The 21,555-nt window shown below is 40.3% G+C and overlaps 1 protein-coding gene across 1 annotated transcript in view; it reads left to right on the top strand.

The window, feature by feature from the left end:
• The window catches only part of FAM149B1 (family with sequence similarity 149, member B1), a 47,121-nt gene that overhangs the window by 9,215 nt on the left and 16,351 nt on the right, over positions 1-21,555 (top strand). Inside the window, exons 4-7 of the mRNA XM_005864673.2 lie at positions 13,017-13,159; positions 13,897-14,013; positions 16,629-16,796; positions 18,800-18,987. Coding sequence (XP_005864735.2) covers positions 13,017-13,159; positions 13,897-14,013; positions 16,629-16,796; positions 18,800-18,987 — 616 coding nt within the window. The remainder of the gene's footprint in view (positions 1-13,016; positions 13,160-13,896; positions 14,014-16,628; positions 16,797-18,799; positions 18,988-21,555) is intronic.

Here is a 21,555-nt window from a genome sequence, read left to right as displayed (position 1 = left end):
AGCCTCCCTGCTCGCTTCCAGCTGCCTGGCTGCTGGCCGACATCTTGGCTGACAGTTAATTTGCATAAGGATACGCTGATTAGCCAATGGGAAGGGTAGCGGTCGTACGCTAATTACCATGTTTCTCTTTTATTAGTGTAGATTGTTGTCAGCAACCTGCTTCCTTTGCAAAATGTCTGCTAATTGTTAAAACCTATTATTATCACCATGAATTATTTTCCAGGCATTTTAATTTAGATGTGTATATACTTTCTTTACATAGTTATACGATATGTGCATCCCAGTGGTCTAGTTTCTCATTCTCCATTATTTCATATAAGTATTTTATTTTATTTTTTCCATACCTGTCAGTTTGAATAGTTATATAACATTACCTTGTTTTAATGTATCATAATTGAGTTTTCCCTCATTACTGATACTTAGGTTTTCAGTTTTTCTTTATTTATTCAACAAGTATTGAGCACATTTCCTATCAGATATTTACTTGGGGATATGGGGCAATAGAGCTCTAAGAAGATGAAAGGGTGCTGAAACAGAACATTATAAGGGTGATTCACTTTATTTCATTTTTTTAGGTTTCAATATATGCATTTTTTTAATCCTCAACTGATAATATTTTTTCCCATTGTTTTTGTTTTTTTTAGATTGAGGGGAAGGGAGAGAGAGGAGAGAGAAAGAGAAACATTTATTGGTTGCCTCCTGCACATGCCCCAACAGAGGCCAGGGACAAACCTGCAACCAAGGTGCATGCCCTTGGCTGAGAATCAAACCAGAGACCCTGCGGTCAATGGGCTGATGCTCTAACTGTTGAGCAAAACTGGCCAGGGTGGATTTCAATATTTTATTCAAGTTTTAAGTGATGTTAATTACAACATTTGAAAGGGAGAATCTAATTCCACACCAAATGTAAGACTCTAAAATGTACCCATTAGCCTTAGCTGGTTTGGCTAGTGGTTAGAGCTCCAGCCTACAGACAGAAGGGTTTCAGGTTTGATTCTGGTCAAGGGCACGTACCTCGGTTGCAGGCTTGATCATACCCTACCACCCACCCTCCCTCCTTGAGGCAACCAATCAATGTATCTTTGTCACATTGATGTTTCTCTCTCTCTCTCTCTCTCTCTCTCTTGCGCGCACGCTCTCTCCCTCTCCCTTCCACTCTCTCTCTCTAAAAAACAATGGAAAAAATATCCTCGGTTGAGGATTAACAAAATAAAATAAAATGTACCCATTAAATTGCTAAAAAATAAACTGAGTAGTGAGAGTGTAACAGAAGTCTAACTTAGGTTTCAAGTGTTGTCACCATGTTATTACAGTCACCGAGATTCTTCCCAGCTTGCATCTGGAGCTTTTAGAAGCTATTTCATATACTCTGGTGCAAAAGCAAAAAAACACAACATGAGAGGGAATTGAGTCCTGAATTACTGGCTTCATTACATCCACCTTCTCCACCCCAAAATGTCACAAAAGAAACAACTACCATTACCTGCAGACTACTTTTGGTGTAAAAGAAGTGATGGACGGGGGTGGAAACAGCTCATGAAGATGTCTTAAAACGTTCCTTCGGATTAATTTGTACACACCATCGAACAGTGAGCCTCTCTCAGGTAAGGTAGGAAATCATGGTTCAGGTCTCAGGAAGTCACAATTTCATTGAAGCAATACAAATGTCCAAAATGCTTACAAAAATCAGCTTCCACTTCTAGCCAGTTCTAGATAAAGAAACCTGGCATATCTAGAGAGACTGCCAAGTTCCTGCGAGCGGGATTCACTTTACATAGGGTTATCTGGTAGAGTAGATAGGAGATTCTCATAGAGAAAGCTCTAGGCTCAGGTGGTTTCACTATGGAATTATATAGTTACAGAAGAAATGTTACACAAAATTTTTCTAATAAATAGGAGCATTTTCAATTCACTTTATGAACCCAGCATAAGCCCTAGCCAGTTTGGCTCAGTGGATAGAGTGTCAGCCTACAGACTAAAAGATCCCAGTTTGATTCCAATCGAGGGCACATGCCCAGGTTGGGGCTCGATCCCCAGTAGGGGGCGTGCAGGAGGCAGCTGATCAGTGATTCTCTCTCATCACTGATGTTTCTATCTCTCCTCCCTTCCTCTCTGAAATCAATAAAAATACATTAAAAAAAAATGAACCCAGCATAATATTGATGCCCAAACCTGACAAAGACAATATAATAAAAGAACATTATGTCTGAGGTGGGACTTCTAGTATGGCAGAGTGAGTAGCTGGGCAAATCCTTTTCCGAAAAAGCAACAATAAAACTGGATAAAGTGGTCAAAAGCAACCATTTCAGGACTCTGAAAACTGAACAAAGGTACATAACAAATATAGTAATAGTTATTCATGAAAATCAATAGAACTTTGAGTTAGGAACAGTGAGCATCTGTTCAACTACAAAGACACAAGCTGTGAAAATTAGCAGCTTCAACACCAGAGAGAACTCAGTAGATTTGGAGTGGAACTTGGATGAACCCTATACCCAACAGCATTGTCAATAACAGTAGCAAGCTTAGTGGCACACGAACAAGTAAAAACAGTGGCTCAGATAGCCTGAGGCTTCAGAACTGGTTGGGGCAATAAATGGATTGGCAGACTATTGAGAAATTTATCAAGGAGATCTTGAAAATTGGACAGCCATAGGAGGCCCTGATAAGCTCTCCACATATCCATGCAGAAGAGATCAGACAGGGCCCAAGCTGTCTATACATCCCTGGCTGGCAATGAGTCAGTATGCAGATGCAGAGGAGACATGAGAGGGTCCAAAAATGAAAAGCCAAGGCAATGGGGATCCCAGAATGGCTGTCATCAATAAATCAAGAAACAACAAGTGTTGGCAAGGATGTGGAGGAAAAGGAACCCTTGTACACTGTTGGAAATGCAGATTGGTGCAGCCTCTGTAGAAAGTGTATGGAGTTACCTCAGAACATTTAAAATGGAACTGCCTTATGACCCCGTGATTCCATTTCTGGGAATATATATGCAAAGAAACGCAAAACACTAATTCAGTAACATCCATTGCAGCATTTACAACTAGAGGCCCAGTGCACAAAATTTGTGCCGGGGGTGGGGGTGTTCCTCAGCCCGGCCTGCACCCTCTTGCAATCTGGGACCCCTTGGGTAGGGTCCCCCGGCTGCTGGCAGCTGGCCCCACCCCAGCCACTGCCTGCCATCTGTGCAGCACTGCCCCCTTGCTACCCTGCCACTGGTTGCCTCCCTCTACGGGAGACAGACGTGGGGTGTGATCACTTGGCTGGCCTGGGCCTCCCTCTGTGGGGCAATCAATTGCGGGGCTCCGTGATCCACTGCCCAGCAGAGGGAGGCCTCGCCCACCTAGCCAGGGCTCTGCAATCACCGCACAGAGGGTAGCCTGGGCCTCCTTCTGTGGGGCGATCGCGAAGCCCCCTCCCCCCCATCGATCGCCCCACTGGCCGGTGGCCTGGGCCTCCCTCTCTGGGGTGATCGATCGTGGAGGCCCCCCTCCCCTCATCGATCGCCCTGCAGAGGGTGGCCTGGGCCTCCCTCTGCGGGGCGATCATGGGGCGATGGCGGGGCCCCCCTGACCAATTGCATCGCACCCGCTTTGACTGGCCTGGCGCCAGTGCGTGTCATAGCGTGGTCATCTGGAAGGTCATCCAGATGGTCAATCTGCTGTTCGGTCATTTGGTCGATTTGCATATTATGCCTTTATTATTATAGATAGTCAAGATTTGCAAGCAGGCCAAGTAGCCATTGGTGGATGAGTGCATTAAAAAGCTGTGGTAATTTACATAATGGAATACCATTCAAACATAAAAAAGAATGAAATCTTACCCTTTACAACAGCAGGGGTAGACCTAGAGAACATTATGCTAAATAAATGAAGTAAGCCCATCAGAGTAAGACATGTACCATATGATTTCACTCATATGTGGAATCTAATGAACAAAATAAACAAAAAAATAGAAACAGACTAATAGATACAGAGAACAGACTGACAGCTGTTGGAGGGAATGGGGGTTAGGGGGCTTGGTGAAAACGATGAAGGGTTCAAGCAAAAAAAACAATAATACACAGTTATAGACTCAGATACCAGTATAGTAATTACCAGGAAAAGGGGGTAGAGGGAGGTAAAAGAGGGGATAGAGGGGATAAATGGTGGTGAACACACAATACAATATACAGATGATCTATTATAGAACTGTACACCTAAAATCTATATAATTTTATTAACCAATGTCACCCCAATAAATTCAATAAAAAATAAATCTTAAAAAGAAAAGCCAAGGCAGCCATAAAAATTCCTTAAATTTGACTTCAAACAAAATAAACTTTAGGATAAAATTCTACTAGAAACATAGTCATTTCATAATGAAAAAAGTCCAATTCATCAGGAAAATAAAGCAGTTATCCTATATAATAAAAGCCTAATATGCAAATCGATCAAACAGTAGAACGACCGGTTGCTACTAGCGCACTGACCACCAGGGGGCATATGCTCAACACAGCTGCCCCAAGCCTGCAGGCCGCAGGCCAGCCAAGATGGGTGCCAGTGGGGGCCCCCTGACTGCCCCTCTGGTCGCCTCACAGATTGGCCCTGATTGCCAGCCAGGCCTAGAGACCCTACCCGTGCACGAATTTCGTGCACTGGGCCTCTAGTAAATGTATACACATGTAACACTCAAGCCTTAATGTACAGGAAGCAAAATTTGACAGAATTGAATGAAGAAGTAGACAATGCAAGAGTTATAGCCAGAAACATCAATACCGTACTTTCAATATTTGATAGAACAACTAGACAAAAAATCGGCAAGGATATTGAAGACTTGAACAACACTATCTACCCACTTAACCTCTCATTTCACCCAATGACAGCAAGAATATATACTCTTTAAACACACATAAAGCAAATTTGGTAAATCTAAAAGGATTGAAATTATACCAAGCATGTTTTCCAAGATGTTGGAATTAAGTTAGAAATCAACAAGATAGAAATTTGGATATCCTCAAGTACAGACATATCTGGAAGATATTTCAGTTTCAGAATACCATAATAAAGTGAGTATCACAATAAAGCAAGTCACATGAATTTGGGGGTTTACCAGTACACGTAACAGTTATGCTTATACTGTGCAGTAAACTATTAAGTGTGCAATAGCATTATGTCTAAAATATTTACATACCTTAAACTAAAAATACTTAATTGCTAAAAAAAAAAAAAAAAAGTGTTATCATCTGAGCCTGTTGCCACAAACCTTTAATTTGTAAAAAACAAAACAAAAAACCCCACAGTATATGTGAAGTGCAATACAGTGAAGCGTATGAAAATGAGGTGTGCTTGTATTTGGAAATTAAACAATACCCTTTTAAATCACTGGTGGTTTGAAGAAGAAATCTATAAGGCAAATTGGAAAATATTTTGAATTGAATGAAAAAGGAAAGGCAAAATATCAAAATGTATAAGATGTACATTTTAATAAGTGGTGCTTAGAGAAAAATTAATAACTTTAATGCCTATAGGAAAAAATTCAAGCTCATAGAACACAGAGAACAGATTGGTGTTTGCAAGAGGTGGGAGTTAAAGAGTGGGAAAAATGGGTGAAGGGAGTCAAAAGGTGCCATATGTACCTGGGCTTATCTTTTAACTTCCACTTATAAAATAAATAATGGGGAAATAATGTACAGCATGGTGACTATAGTTAATACTGTGTTGCACATATGAAAGTTGCTGAGAGAGTAGATCTTAAAATTTCTCATCAAAATATAACTGTGTGGTGATGGATGTTACCTAGACTTATGATTATTTTGCAATATATACAAATATTGAATCATTATGATGTACACCAAATTATGTTGTATGTCAATTATACCTCAATTTAAAAAAGAAAAAAATACCTACAGAAAAAAGGATGATCTCAAATCAACAACATAAGCTTCCACTTTTAGAAACTAAGAGGCAAACTAAATCTAAAGCAAGCAGAGGAAGGAAATAATACAGATTAAAGTAGAAATTAATGAAATAGAAAACAATAGAAAAAAATCACTAAAGTAAGAAGTTGGTTCTTTGACACCTGGCTGGTGTGTCCAAGTGGTTAGAGTGTTGACCCATGCACTGAAAGGTCTCAGGTTCCAATTCCTGGTCAAAGGCACATACCTGCATTGCAGGTTGGATCCCTGCCCCAATCAATGTGTCTCTCTCACATTGAAGTTTCTTTCTTTTTCTCTCTCCCCCCGCTCCCTTCCACTCTTTCTAAAAATCAATGGAAAAATTTCCTAGGGTGAGGATTAACAATAAAAGGTTGGTTCTTTGAAAAAAGTCAACAAAATTTATATGTTTAGCTAGTTTGACCAAGAAAAAAAAAAAAAGACGAATATGTTTAGAAATGAAAGCAGGGACATTGACCCTACAGAAAGTAAAAGGACTAAGGGAATATAGATATTATAAGCAACTCCATGCCAAGAAATCAGATATCTTAGATGTAATAGACAAATTTCTAGAAAAATATAATTTCCACTGACTCAAAAAGAAAAAAATCCATATAGATATATAATAATCAAAGAAATAAAATTAGCAATTAAAAATCTTCCTACAAATATAAGCCCAGTCCTAGCTGGTTTGGCTCAATGGATAGAGCGTCGGCCTGTGGACTGAAGGGTCCAGGTTCAATTCTAGTCAAGGGCACATGCCCAGGTTGCGGACTCAATCCCCAGTGGGGGCATGCAGGAGGCAGCCAATCAATGATTCTCTCTCATCATTGATGTCTTTCTTTCTCCCTCTCCCTTCTTCTCTGAAACCAATAAAAATATATTAAAACAAACAAAAAAAGATAAGCCCAGGTACATATGGCTTTACTGGTAAATCCTACCAAATATTTAAAGAATAAGTAACTTTTCATAAACTTTTTCAGAAAATGAGGAAGGAACATGTCCCAGTTCATTCCATGAGCCCACTATTACCCTGATACCAAGCCAGATAATCACAAGGAAAGAATTCTGTATGTAAAAATTCTAAGGAATCTGCAAAAGAAACAAAACTGATTGTAACTAATACATGAGTTTAAGAAGGCCCTGAGAATATAAATGGGGGGCTGGGTGGAAAAGGTGAAGGGCTTAAGAAGTACAAACTGGTAGTTACAAAATAGTCATGGGAATATAAAGTACAGCACTGGAAATATACTCAATAATCTATGTAGGGTGCCAGGTGGGAACTAGAATTATCAGGGGATCATTTCATAAATTATATAAATATCTAACCACTATACTACACACCTGAAACTGATATAAAATACTTATTGAATGTTAACTGTAATTGAAAAATAAAAAACAGCCCAGCTGGTGTGACTCAGTGGTTGAGCATTGACTTATAAACCAGGAAGTCACAGTTAGAATCCCAGTCGGGGTACATGCCCGGGTTGCTGGCTCGATCTCCAGTAGGGGACCAGCAGGAAGCAGCCGATCAGTGATTCTCATCATTGATGTTTCTATCTCTCTCTCTCCCTTCCTCTCTGAAATCAATACAAATATATTTCATAATAAAAAATAAAAATCTAAAGCAAGAAAACATTGCTGAGAAAAATGAAACATAAATAAAGACATTCATGAACATCTTTAAAAGATGTTCATGAATTGGAAGACTAAATATTAAGATGGCATTTCTCTCCAAATTGATCTATATATTCATTGCATTCCTTATCAAAATCCTGGCAGGCTTTTTGTAGAAATTAATAAGCTGATCCTAAGATTGTTATAGAATTGCAAAGGACCTAGATTAGTCAACAATTTTGAAACAGACAAAGAAAGTTAAGAGACTTACAATATCACAAATGACAATGAAAACACAACAATCCAAAATCTATGGGACACAATGAAAGCAGTCCTGAGAGGGAAGTTTATACCTCTACAGACCTACCTCAAAAAAACAAGAAAAAATGTTAGTAAATCATCTAACTCAACGACTTAAAGAATTAGAAAGAGAGCAAAAGAAAAGCCCAGAGTGAGCAGAAGGAAGGAGATAATAAAGATCAGAGCAGAAATAAATGACATAGAGACAAAAAAAAATACAAAAGATCAATGAAACCAAGAGCAGGTTCTTTTTTTTTTTAAATATATTTTATTGATTTTTTACAGAGAGGAAGGGAGAGGGGGAGAGAGCTAGAAACATCGATGAGAGAGAAGCAAGAAGCATCTATCAGCTGCCTCCTGCACACCCCCCACCGAGGATGTGCCTGCAACCAAGGCACATGCCCTTGACCGGAATCGAACCTGGGACTCTTTAGTCCCCAGGCTGACGCTCTATCCAGTGAGCCAAACCAGCCAGAGCAAGAGCGGGTTCTTTGAAAGGATAAACAAGATTGATGAACCTCTAGCCAGGCTCACCAAGAAGCAAAGAAAGAGGACCCAAATAAACAAAATCAAAAATGAAAGAGGCGAAATAACAACAGACCCCACAGAAATACAAAGGATTGTTAAAAAACATACTATGAACAACTCAATTCCAACAAACTAGACAACCTGGAGGAACAGCTATATGCTCTTTAAAGAAACATGTTAAAAATGGAAAAACTCCCGAATGTTGAAAATAAAGGGATGGGACAGACTGACAGCTATTATAGAGGAGGAGAGAGGAGGGAACTGGATGAAAGACGGTGAAGGGATTAGCCAAAGAACATACATGCATAACCCAGAGACACAGACAACAGTGTGGTGATGGACAAAGGGAAGCGGGGGCAGGGGTTTGGTGGAAGTGGGCATGGTGCGGGGGGAGAGGGGGAACGGGGACATCTCTGATAGTGCCAACAATAAAGATGAAGTAAAAAAATAAAGGGATGGGAAAAGTTATAATAGGCAAATACCAGCAAAAGTGAACAGGCATAAGTAGAATTTAAGTGGGTAAGTATTTAGTAGTAAAGAATAACAAAGTTGCCCAGCCAGCATGGCTCATTGGTTGAATGTCGACCTATGAACCAGGAAGTCATGGTTTGATTCCCTGTGAGGGCACATGCCCAGGTTGCAGACTCAATCCCCTGTGTGGGGCGTGCAGGAGACAGCTGATCAATGATTCTCTCTTATCATTGATCTTTCTCTCTCTCCCTTTCCATCTCTAAAAATCAATAAAAATATTTTTTTTTAAAAAAGAACTAAGTTAACTGAGACTAAGGAAGTCTCATCTTACCCCCCAGGAGCTTGAAAAACAGTAATTCATAAAAACATATGTATTGTCTTTACAGTTAATCTTCATATCTACTTAGCAAGCCCTTTCTTATTGTATAGAAGCTGATGTTCATTTTTATAGTGAAAATATGTATTTCTCATGTTATACTTTCAACAATATTTTTTATTTATTTTTTTATATATTTCTTTATTGATTTCAGAGAGGAAGGGAGAAGGAGAGATAGAAACATAAATGGTAAGAGAGAATCATTGATCGGCTGCCTCCTGCGCACCCCCTACTGGGGATCGAGCCCACAACCTGGGCATGTGCCCTGTCCAGGAATTGAACCATAACCTCCTGGTTCATAGGTTGACACTCAACCTCTGAACCACACCAGACGGACTCTCATGTTATACTTTTATTTATTTTTAAAAATATTTTTTTTATTGATTTCAGAGAGGAAGGGAGAAGGAGAGATAGAAACATAAATGGTAAGAGAGAATCATTGATCGGCTGCCTCCTGCACGCCCCTCACTGGGGATTGAGCCCGCAACTTAGGCATGTGCCCTTGGCTGGAATTGAACCAGGGACGCCTCAGTCTGCAGGCTGACGCTCTATCCATTGAGCCAAGCCGGCCAGGGCGTAAACAATATTTTTAATATGTTTTTTATTGATTTCAGAGACAGGAAGGGAGAGAGAGATAGAAACATTAATGATGAGAGAGAATCAGCCTTAGGCTGCCTCCTGCACACCCCCTACTGGGGATCGAGCCCACAACCTGGGCATGTGCCCTGTCCAGGAATTGAACCGTAACCTCCTGGTTCATAGGTTGACACTCAACCTCTGAACCACACCAGACGGACTCTCATGTTATACTTTTATTTATTTTTAAAAATATTTTTTTTATTGATTTCAGAGAGGAAGAGGGAGAGATAGAAACATCAATGATGAGAATCATTGATTGGCTGCCTCCTGCACGCCCCACACGGGGGATCAAGCCTGCAACCCAGGCACATGCCCTTGGTTGGAATTGAACCCGGGAACCTTCAGTCTGCAGGCTGATGCTCTACTCACTGAGCCAAACCGGCTAGGTCTCATGTTATACTTTTAAAAGAAGGTATAACTTTTCTTACGCTGGAATGTAAAAAGGTGAATAAGTACAGATAAAGTAGAGAGTAAGTAGAGATTCAGATCATATCATAACACTAGAGGTCCGGTGCACAAATTGGTGCGGGGGGGGTGGAGAACCGCGGGAGGTTGGCTGCCGGCTCTGAGGAGGGAGCTGGTCCTTGGCCCCCCTGGGAAAGGGACCACGTTTGCTGCCACCCACCCCTGGTTCCGCGTCCCAGCCCAGGGCCCGAAGGCCTCAGTGGGGTTGGGAGAAGAGGCGACAGTCACCAGTCCGGGTGTAGAAGGAATGGATGCTGGACACCACCTCCGCCCCGCCACTGCGCAGTTCCTCACCTCCCCCCAGGGAAGGGAGAGGATGGGAGCAAGACAAACCCTTGTGTCAAGGACTGACTTTCAATAGATCACAGCAAGGGAGCTGCTCTGCTACGTACAAAACCCCAACCCAGAAGTAGGTCGTCTACAAATGGTTTAGCACCAGGGGCTGATGGTAGCCGGCTGTCCAGGGTGAGGGACCACGGGCTGTTGGCTGGCCGTGGGAGGTTGGCTGTGGGAGCGCACTGACCACCAGGGGGCAGCTCCTGCGTTGAGCGTCTGCCCCCTGGTGGTCAGTGTATGTCATAGCAACTGGTTGGTCATTCTGGTAGTTCGGTCATAACGGTCACTTAGGCTTTTATATATATAGACTAGAGGCCCCGTGCACAGGATTCGTGCACTGGTGAGGCATGGCCTGTGGGGATCGGTCTGTTGTGGAAGCACCACTCATTCCAGTCAGCTGAGCGGCTGCTCCCGCTGTGGACTTTTATATAGGACTAGAGGCCCGGTGCATGAAATTCATGCATGGGTAAGGTCCCTAGGCCTGGCTGGCGATCAGGGCCGATCTGTGAGGTGACCAGCGGGGCAATCAGGGGCCCCCGCTGGCACCCACCTTGGCTGGCCTGGCGCTGCCTGCCCACTGACCCCACCCCCTGCCTCCACCACTGGTCGCCTTCCTCTGCCTTGGCTGGCCTGGGGCCTGCAGGCTGGGGGCAGCTCCTGCGTTGAGCATCTGCCCCCTGGTGGTCAGTGTGTGTCATAGCGACCGGTCATTCCACCAGAGTAGGCCTTCCTTCCCCCCAGCTGCTGGCACCGGCTTCTCTCTGGCACCTAGGACCCAGCTTCCCTCTGGCACCCAGGACCCAGCTTCCCTCTGGCACCTGGCACCCGGGCTTCCCTCTGGCACCTGGGACTGGGACCCTGGGCTTCCCTCCAGCCACTGGCAGGCACCCAGGAACCCGGGCTTCCCTCGCAGCCCCAGCATCGTACGGAAGGACATCCCGTCTAATTAGCATATTACACTTTTATTATTATAGATATATCTAGAGATGATCAGATTAACATTTTATAGCCAAACCTTTGGCTGCTGCTAAAGGATAGATTACAGGGGACAAGGATATGACCTAAATTGCCAAGTGAAAAATGCACACTACAAAGTATGGGGCCTGCAGGCTGGGGGCAGCTCCTGCGTTGAGCATCTGCCCCCTGGTGGTCAGTGTGTGTCATAGCGACCGGTCATTCCACCAGAGTAGGCCTTCCTTCCCCCCAGCTGCTGGCACCGGCTTCTCTCTGGCACCTAGGACCCAGCTTCCCTCTGGCACCCAGGACCCAGCTTCCCTCTGGCACCTGGCACCCGGGCTTCCCTCTGGCACCTGGGACTGGGACCCTGGGCTTCCCTCCAGCCACTGGCAGGCACCCAGGAACCCGGGCTTCCCTCGCAGCCCCAGCATCGTACGGAAGGACATCCCGTCTAATTAGCATATTACACTTTTATTATTATAGATATATCTAGAGATGATCAGATTAACATTTTATAGCCACTTTGGCGGCTGCTGCTAAAGGATAGATTACAGGGGACAAGGATATGACCTAAATTGCCAAGTGAAAAATGCACACTACAAAGTAATATAATAAAAGCCTAAGCAACCATTACAGCAGAACGACCGGAACGACCAGTCACTATGATGCCCACTGACCACCCGGGGGCAGACGCTCAATGCAGGAGCTGCCCCCAGGTGGTCAGTGCGCTCCCACAGGGGGAGTGCTGCTCAGCCAGAAGCCGGGCTCACGGCTGGCGAGTGCAGCTGCCACGCCTGGAGCCTCTCCCGACTCTGCAGCAGCACTACTGAGGCGGCAGTAGGCACAGTGGGTCAGGATGAGCACGAGCAGCATGGCACCTGGCCCCAATTCAGGCTCCTTCTGGCCACCTGCCACTTGGTGCACTGCTACATCCCCCGAGGGGTCCTGAACTGTGAGAAGGGGACCTCTCTCCCCGAGTGCATGAAATTCATGCACTGGGCTTCTAGTATATACTGAATTGTCGACCTTAAGCTCTAAAAAAATACTGGAATATCTCCAAGCACCTATATCAAAATTAGCAATAATTATGTTGAGTGGTAGAATTATTGGTAATTTTTCTTTTTCTTTATATTTTCTGGATTTTTCAAAATGATTACAATACAGTATTTTTATTATGAAGAAAATGTTACTTTAAAAAGGTAGATATTTCTATACGTTTTCTTTAAATAGCAATAGGGAGGACAGCTGAATATTCTAAGATCTGAAAACAGTAACTTTTATGGAAATTCAACAGTATTTCAAATGGACTAAATATTGAAAACAAAACAAAATCTGATTGCTTTCAATTTTTATGACTTTTAATGGAGATTGAAGTTCACCTAAATATTTTGGGGTGATATTTTCTTCTAGAAACTTGATCAAAATGCCACTGAAAAAGTCCAGGCAATGTTTATAGCCATTGATGAGCTCTTGTATGAACAGAAGTTGAGCATACATACTAAGAGTCTACAAGAAGAGTGCCAACAGTGGACATGTAGTTTCCCTCACCTCAGGTATTGAAGCCCTAACATTAACATATTCATGGATAATACTAAAACTTGAAAAGTAGATTTCAAAAAAGCTCTTATTATGAATCTTTATGGGCATAGTTTTGATGAACGTAAATAAGGCCAGGCAGTGTAAAGCTTCAGTTGAGAGAAAACTAAGTTGATGGAAGTTTCTTGGAGTTTTCATAACTATCAATTTCTGTACCTGTAAAACAATTTCTGTACCTGCAGCTGAGATATGTGTATTATGGCTGTCCAAAAGACCTTCTTCTGAGTAAGACAGTCAGAAAATGTAAATATTTACACTTTGACCTACAGGTAAATTCTTAATTATAGTTGAAAGCACATATAAGCTGTTGGGAATCTTACTTCAGAAACCTTATTAGTGCACTTAAACACACATACTAATTTATAAAGCTTCATGTTCTAAAGAACATAATTCATGGTTTTCATTAATTTGGTCTGGCTGTCACCCATTTTGACAGGTTTAATACAGAGGATGGAGGAAAAAATTACAAATGTTTGCTCAGTTTCCCTGGATTTTTTATGGGGGGAGGGGTTGGCTATAATAGCGTTATCTTTTCCATGTCTATTCTATAGAAGATACATAAATCATTCTTAGTATCAGAATAAGGGTATAGTAGACCTCTATTAGAGCCCAGGTACTTGTTCTGAAAATATCTACATTTTTTTATTCATGCCAGGTAAAGGTGCTTAATTGTCTTTTTATGTTCATTTTGAAGGATTTTGGGTAAGCAGATAATCACTCCAAGTGAAGGTTATGAACTGTACCCTAGATCTCCTTCTGCTATTTCAGCTTCACATGAGGCAACACTGTCTCAAGAAAGAGATTCTACTATGTAAGTATTCTGATATGTAAGTATTTATGTATCTGAATGCATAAGAGTATTTATTTATGCATCTTAAGCTTGACAACTTATTCTTTAAATATTTTTTTAATGTTTTTATTGATTTGAGAGAGAGAAACATCAACCGGCCACCTCCTGCACTCTCCCCCTACTCCCCACCCCCCGGGGATGGAGCCGCAAACCTAGCCTGTGCCCTGACCAGGAATTGAACCGTGACCTTTCAGTTCATGGGATGACGCTCAACTAATTGAGCCACTCTGGCTGGGCACTTCCTACTTTTTGATATTTAATAAAGCACAGCAAATTCTGTAAGATTGACTATAGTCTTTGTGCATATTAGAATTTTGTTAATATAATTTTTTTGTTCAAAAAGACATTCCCTAGGGTTTAAGGATATTTTTGTTATGTAAATCTATATATTATCTATATCTATATACATCTATCTACAGATACAGGAAGTTCCCTCTTGGAATAAATGTGTAGCTGGACCGGTTTAAAGAAGTTTAGAGGCCTAAGAAATTGACCTTAAAATTTTTTTGAAAAAGTGATTTTGTTGTTTAAATGTGTAGTGTTAATTACAACTTAATCTTTTTATAGACGTTAAACTGCTGTTAGTTTTTTAGCTTAAAAGGGTTATATTAGTTAAAATGGCTAATTCTTTTGAACAATTCAAGCTCTTTAAATAGCAGCAAAATATACCCAAATAGGTTTATATCAAAACCTATGCTTACCTTAAATCTATTGTAAAAAAAAAAAATCACAGTTTTAATTCATTTTTTTATTATTTCTGTACTTTTTCCTAAGACTGTAGTTTTACTTACTTGATACCATCTAAGAGTTGTCATACTTACTTTGGAAGGTTCTTTTGCTTCCTGTCATTTCATCAGACCACAAAGTAAAGCATTACTGCTTTAGGTGTTAGGGTTATAGGATCTGATTATCAACTAACTGACTTTTCATCAGAAATGGGATTTGTTTGCTTTTCTCAAAGTGATTTAACCTCAAGGTTCTGGTCACTAGGCTGAGCTTTCTTTTTAATTTAAACCTCCATATTGCATCAATAAGCCTTTTTAAGTGTATTCCTTGTATATAAATTTCAGATTTTTACAAACTAATATATCCCACAGAAATGAAGTACACATTCATTAATACTCATTGACAAAAATTGCATAGCTCATGTGATGTCATTAAGATATATTTTCTGATCTGTCAGTATCAACTTTATATATACCTTATTCTTAATTTTATAACTATAAACAGTAGTTTCATTTTGAGATTTGATCTCAAAGGAAATAAGGAATCAAGACTGAGCAGTTATCTCCTCCGAGGGGCTGAATCATCATTTTGTAACATACTACAGACCTTCTTTCTTTTCTTTCTACCTGCTCCCACCACTGCTTATTTTTGGTTCTGCTTTTATTGACTATTTGACTTACAGTTCTCACTGATGACTTTGTCCACATGTGATATTTTCTCTCTTGAGTACCATTATGAACTCATAGCATTTCAAAGTATTTACATGTTTTGGGGCCATTTAAGTAAAATAAGGATTACTTGATCACAAAAGCACTGCAATACCATCATGTTACTCAGAATGGCACGTAATTTAAAACTTATGAATTGTTTATTTATAGAATTTGCCATTTAATATTGTCAGACCACAGTTGCTTTGGGTAATTGAAATGGCAGAAAGTTAAACCATGGGTAAGGGGGAACCATTATATCTAAAGTAGTCAAGATCATAGAAACAAAAGTAAAAATGTGATTACCAAGAGGGGGAGAAGAGGGAGGGGCAATTAGTTTTTAATGGGTATTAGCGTTTAAGTTTTACAAGATGAAAAAGTTCAAAAGAATAATATAAAGCATATCTTGGTTATATCTGATATTTAGTTAAACTAAGAGCCATTTTTAAAAATTGTATTACTCAAATGAGCAAATACCTCCTACCCTGGAACTGATTAATCAGTAGAGACCATGACCTTGACCATAACTCAACTCCTTTAGTCACCATGATTAATGTCATTCCCCTATATAACCCATCCTCTGAAAGCCAGGTCTTTAAGCAAATTTCCTCACCTGGGACTCCGGGCGTGGTGCCAATTCCTCAACTAATAAACCTTACTTTCTTTGCTGGAAAAAAAAGTTGTATTGCTCAGATCTGACTGACTTTCTCCACAGTAAGCTTGCTGAAGTGAATGAGTCATCACATATTCATTGAATACCTGGGTTTGAAGAGAAATTTAAATGTAAATAAGAGAAGATGCCTGCCTTTAAGGAGCATGCATTTTGAACAATGATGGAATTATTGAAATAATCACATAACCTCCTGAGGTGCCTTTAAAGATGTAATTATGAATGTAAATATTCTTAGATTTTTTAAAAATTTATTTTATAGCCACAGCTGTTGCATCTAAAAAGATAAGCAGTATGCAATACTGCATAATATACCTAAGCAGAGTATGCCTATGGCTAGTATTTATCCTTCCTGCTCTGAGAATTAATAAGCATTAAGGTTTATAGTAGTCAGGGGAAGTGTCACCAGGGCAGGGAGTTTGAACTGTGAGAACTATTTATATTAATTAATATTTTCTTTTTCTTTCTCCCAGATTTGGTATTAGGGGAAAGAAGTTACATTTTTCAACTTCTTATCTTCATAAAGCATCTTCCATTGTCAAATCCCCTAGCTTGTGTTCTATGGAAAAAGAAGAGGAAGACTGTGTAATCCTCTCTGAAGGCGTCATAGAGGAATACTTAGCATTCGACCACACGGATATGTGAGTATTATGTTTTTTAAGCTTCTTTCTCATCTCTTATTTTATGTATTAATCCCTATTTTTTCTAAAGTATACTACCAACATTACCTATAATTGTCACTTTTTGTTACATCTTTTTGTTGTTGTTGTTACATCTTTTCTATTACCTCTCAGAGTTCATGTGCTTAGTTGATATAAATCCCTGCTGCTGCCACAAACCAGACATCCTGGTGTGTTTTCCTCCTGCACATGTCATTTGCCTCTTCTTGACATTAAACATTTTTAAATGAGTTAATTTTTTCCTCCACATAATTTGATTTTACCCTTTGTAAGTTATCACCAGCAATTCATGGAATCACTGAAAAATTTTAAAAGAGCAGTTCAAGAGGTGTGAACTTCATTTACATAAATCTGTTTAAAAAAGGGTATATACAGTTTATATAAAAATCTTATACTCAGCACATACTTTATAATTGATAAAGCTTATGTATATCTATTCTTGTAGTCTTGACAATAGTCCTGTGACATAGATATTATTTACCCTCTTTACAGGATAAGTGAGAGTCAGAGTAGTTAAATGATTTGTCTGAGGAAAAGCTAAAAATAAAACCTGTCCGATTCTAGGTCCAGCGTTCTCTTCACTATTCCACGCTATCTTTCTGAAACAACCTCTTAAACTATTCTTTTAGCTTTGATAGTCACAGCAGCATATCTGGAAGTGAGAGAATTTCATTTTAGGCTATGAGGGTTTGGTTAGGTCTAGTTAGTATTGTGTCAAATGATTCTGGACTCTTCTTCCCATCATATTTCCTACCGAGCCATGCTTACTCATGTGCTCAATGCACACATTCTAGGGCCAGCTAAACATAACCCAGATTCCTGTACATAACACCTTGAACTAGCTCCTTGTTGCAAAAGAATCGCAATTAGGTTCTTTGGTTTTCTAGAGTCTGCCCCCTCTCCCTTTATTTCACCTGGTGTGGGTCAGATTGTCTATGTTTTCTCTTCCTTTTTCCTCTAGCCAGTCTTCTCCCTTGGTGCAGTACAGTATGTAATGTAACTGTTTCTCTGGATGGATGTATAATGTTTCCTTTTAGAAATGCACATTGGGGGACAGAGATGTAGGAGACTTATTTTTCACTACATGCATACGTTTCTACAATATGAATTTTTCATCATATGAATGTGTTATCTCTTCTAAAAAGAAATAGAGATAGATTTGACTCACTGAGAGTTTCTGGGTTACAGATACAGTCTCCAGAAGAGGCTCAGAGTAGCTTCCTGTGCTGTTGGGCTCTTTTTTCTTTCCAGGCAATTACCAAATGTTTATTTGGATTAGTAAAAGTTTTTAAATAATCTATGTGGACTCTTTCCCTAATGAATCATTGCCTTCATTGTGCAGCATAATCACAGTTACATGCACATCATTAAATGTCACATTAATATTAGTCTAAATCAGGGGTGGGTAAACTTTTTGACTCGAGGGCCACAATGGGTTCTTAAACTGGACCGGAGGGCCGGAACAAAAGCATGGATGGAGTGTTTGTGTGAACTAATATAAATTCAAAGTAAACATCATTACATAAAAGGGTACGGTCTTTTTTTTTTTTTAGTTTTATTCATTTCAAACGGGCCGGATCCGGCCCGTGGGCCGTAGTTTGCCCACGGCTGGTCTAAATGTTACTCAATTACAACAAAAGATTACTTCTGTATGCTTAGTTGTCACAGCTTGTTACTCAATTGACAATGCTCATCTGTTTAAAGCTAAAAAATCAGTGATTCTCAGGCTTCTATTTCTTGTTCTGTTTTGTTGGCAAAGTAGTGGGGTGGGGATAATAAGGGAAATGCAGTCTCCTCTGTTGAGAACTCCCTTAGTTCACAAGGCAACTTAATACATGTGCTACATATGCTGGGCAAGGGGCAGGGAAACACGGGGTACAGATCACACTTCTAAGGAGCACAGAGGACAGTGGTGAGCATTCAGTGAATAACCACAAAGTCTTTCCATCTTGCTTCTGTCACAGGGAAGAGGGGTTTCATGGAAAGAAATCAGAAGCAGCTACAGAGAAACAGAAATTAGGGTACCCTCCCATTGCTCCGTTTTACTGCATGAAAGAGGATGTCCTTGCTTATGTGTTCGATGAAGTGTGGAGCAAGGTCCTGAGCTGTATGGAGCAGTTGACACGCAGTCACTGGGAGGGATTTGCTTCTGGTAAGGTTCTTTGTGAAAAAAAAATATAAAAAGGTAATTGTTTATGATTTCCAGGCCCTAGCCGGTCTATTAGATTATATGCTTCATTAGTGCAAAAGACTCATATTTGTATTTCCCACAGAAACTAAGAGATATTTAGAAATATTTGAGAGGAGCAAAAAGGGCTAGTCTATGATGACTAGACAGAGACTGTGCTTTCTCTTTGAATATAATTATTTGTGAGAAAAAAACATGTACAAGTGGCAAGTACATCTTTAAACTGCTTTATTAAAGGATAATTGATATGTAACAAATCATACATATTTAAAGTGTATAAGTTGATAAGTTGACCTGTGTATACGCACATGAAACAGCCAAGAGAGTGAACATACCATTACCCCCAAAATTACCTTGCCCGACCCACCATCCCCAAGTGACAGTTAATCTGCTGTCACTATAGTTTTTGTTTGGCAGAATTTCATATAAATGGAATCATATGGTATTTACTCTTTTTCTCTCAGTTTCTTTCACTCAACATGATCATTTTGAGATTCATCCATGTCCTTGTGTGTGCAATCATTTATTCCTTTTATTGCTAAGTAGTATTCCATTGTTCCATAATGTACCCATTTATCAGTTGATGGGAATTTGGATTGTTTTCACCTTTGGACTGTTAGATGTACAGATGTTATGAACACCAGTGTACAAGAATTTTTTGGAAATATATTTTCTTTTCTCTTGGATAAATTTGTATGAGTGGAATAGTTCAATTACATGGTTAAATGTATATTTAACTTTTAAAGAACTGATTGTATTGGTTTTCTCTGTTATACAAAAAATTATCACAGATTTGTGGGTCAGAAATCCAGGAACAGTCCTCTGCTTGGGATCTCAAAAGGCTGCAATCAAGGTGTTGACTGGGCTGAGTTCTCACGTAGAGGCTCAACTAGTAAAGGATCTACTTTCCCTTTTGTGTGTTCTTGAAAGGATCTGGTTTCTTGTAGTCAGGGCAGCTTTCTTCTTAAAAAACAGCAAGAAAGACTGAGAACTAATTTACTAGCAAGACAAGCTAATATAATGTAACATAATAATGGAAATCACATCCCATCACTTTTACCATCACCTATTGGTCTGAAAAAGTCCCAGGTCCTGCCCACATTCAAAGGGCAGGGATTACACAAAGGTGAACACCAAGAGGTGAGTGAGCATCAGGGGAGCCACCTTAGAGTCTGTCCACTACAACCCTCCCACTGGCGCCCAATGATCATGTGCTCCCACAGGAAAAACACTTTCAACTCCTCCCAAGGTTTCCAAGAGACTCCTCTTATTACAGCCAGCAGCCCAGAAGTCCAAAATATACCATCTAAATCAGGTCCGCCTATGAATCAAGTGCTTGGATGTAATACATTAAGTAAAGTTACTGAGGTACAGTTTCTTTCCATTCATACACCTGTGAAACTAAAGGTTATATGCACCGATATTTAAACACCTAACTATGTAATCTAACCATTCCATTCCTAGAGACAAGTTATCTGACTCCACACCCAACATACAATAGTGGGCCGAGAAAGGATAACAGTTACAGACATTCCAGTTTAAAGGGTGGGTGTGGGAGGATGGAAAGTAAAAAAGGGTCCATGTCAATTCTGAAATCCAATTGGGAAAATATTGGGAGTTCATTCATCAAGTTTCAAGGCCTGGAAATAATCCTCTCAACTCTCTGCTCCACTGCCTGGGCTCTTTGTTTGACTATCTGAGTCATCTTTTGTTTTTCATGAAAGGTAGCACATGTTTGCAGCCAAGTAGTTTTATCAGGCTGCTTCCTGCCAGTAGAATTTTGGGGTTCTGACAGCCTTCTTCCATTTAGAATCTTTTGCCATCTAGAGAGACTGAGAATTTCTAAAATCATCAGGTACTGGTTTATTTATGCTTAATAATTTTTTCTTCAATGTATCTCCCTCATCTCATATTTTATTATAAGCAGCAGGCCTCACCTTCAACAATTTGATTGGAAATCTCCTTAGCTATATAACCAAGACTATCACTTAAAAGTTCTGCTTTTCACATGACCACAGGAGACCACTTCATTAACCTTCCTGCCACCAGATAACAAGCATCTCCCTTCCACCTTCTATAAATATATATTTGACTTCAGAGAGGAAGGGAAAGGGAGAAATAGAAACATCAATGATGAGAGAGAAACTTCATCAATCAGCTGCTTTCTGCATGCCCCACACTGGGGATCCAGCCCATAACCCGTATATGTGCCCTGACTGGGAATTGAACCGTGACCTCCTGGTTCATAGGTCGATGCTCAATCACTGAACCACACCAGCCAGGCCCTTCTAATAAAATGTTCCTCATTTCCTTCAGAGCCCTTCCCTCCAAATCCAGATTTCCACTAAGTCTGTTCAAGGCAATTTATGCCTTCTCCATCATGCTTCTCTCCAGCCTCTATCAATGAACAATTGAAAATGAAATTAAGAAAACAATCTAATAGTAGACAAACATGGTAATTAACCATACCTCCGACATGCTTCCCATTGGCTAATCAGGGCGATATGCAAATTAACTGCCAACAAAGATGGC

Source organism: Myotis brandtii, unplaced genomic scaffold, assembly GCF_000412655.1.
Source record: "Myotis brandtii unplaced genomic scaffold, ASM41265v1 scaffold190, whole genome shotgun sequence".
Classification (NCBI taxonomy): Eukaryota; Metazoa; Chordata; class Mammalia; order Chiroptera; family Vespertilionidae; genus Myotis; species Myotis brandtii.
This window is presented reverse-complemented; position numbering and strand designations above follow the sequence as displayed.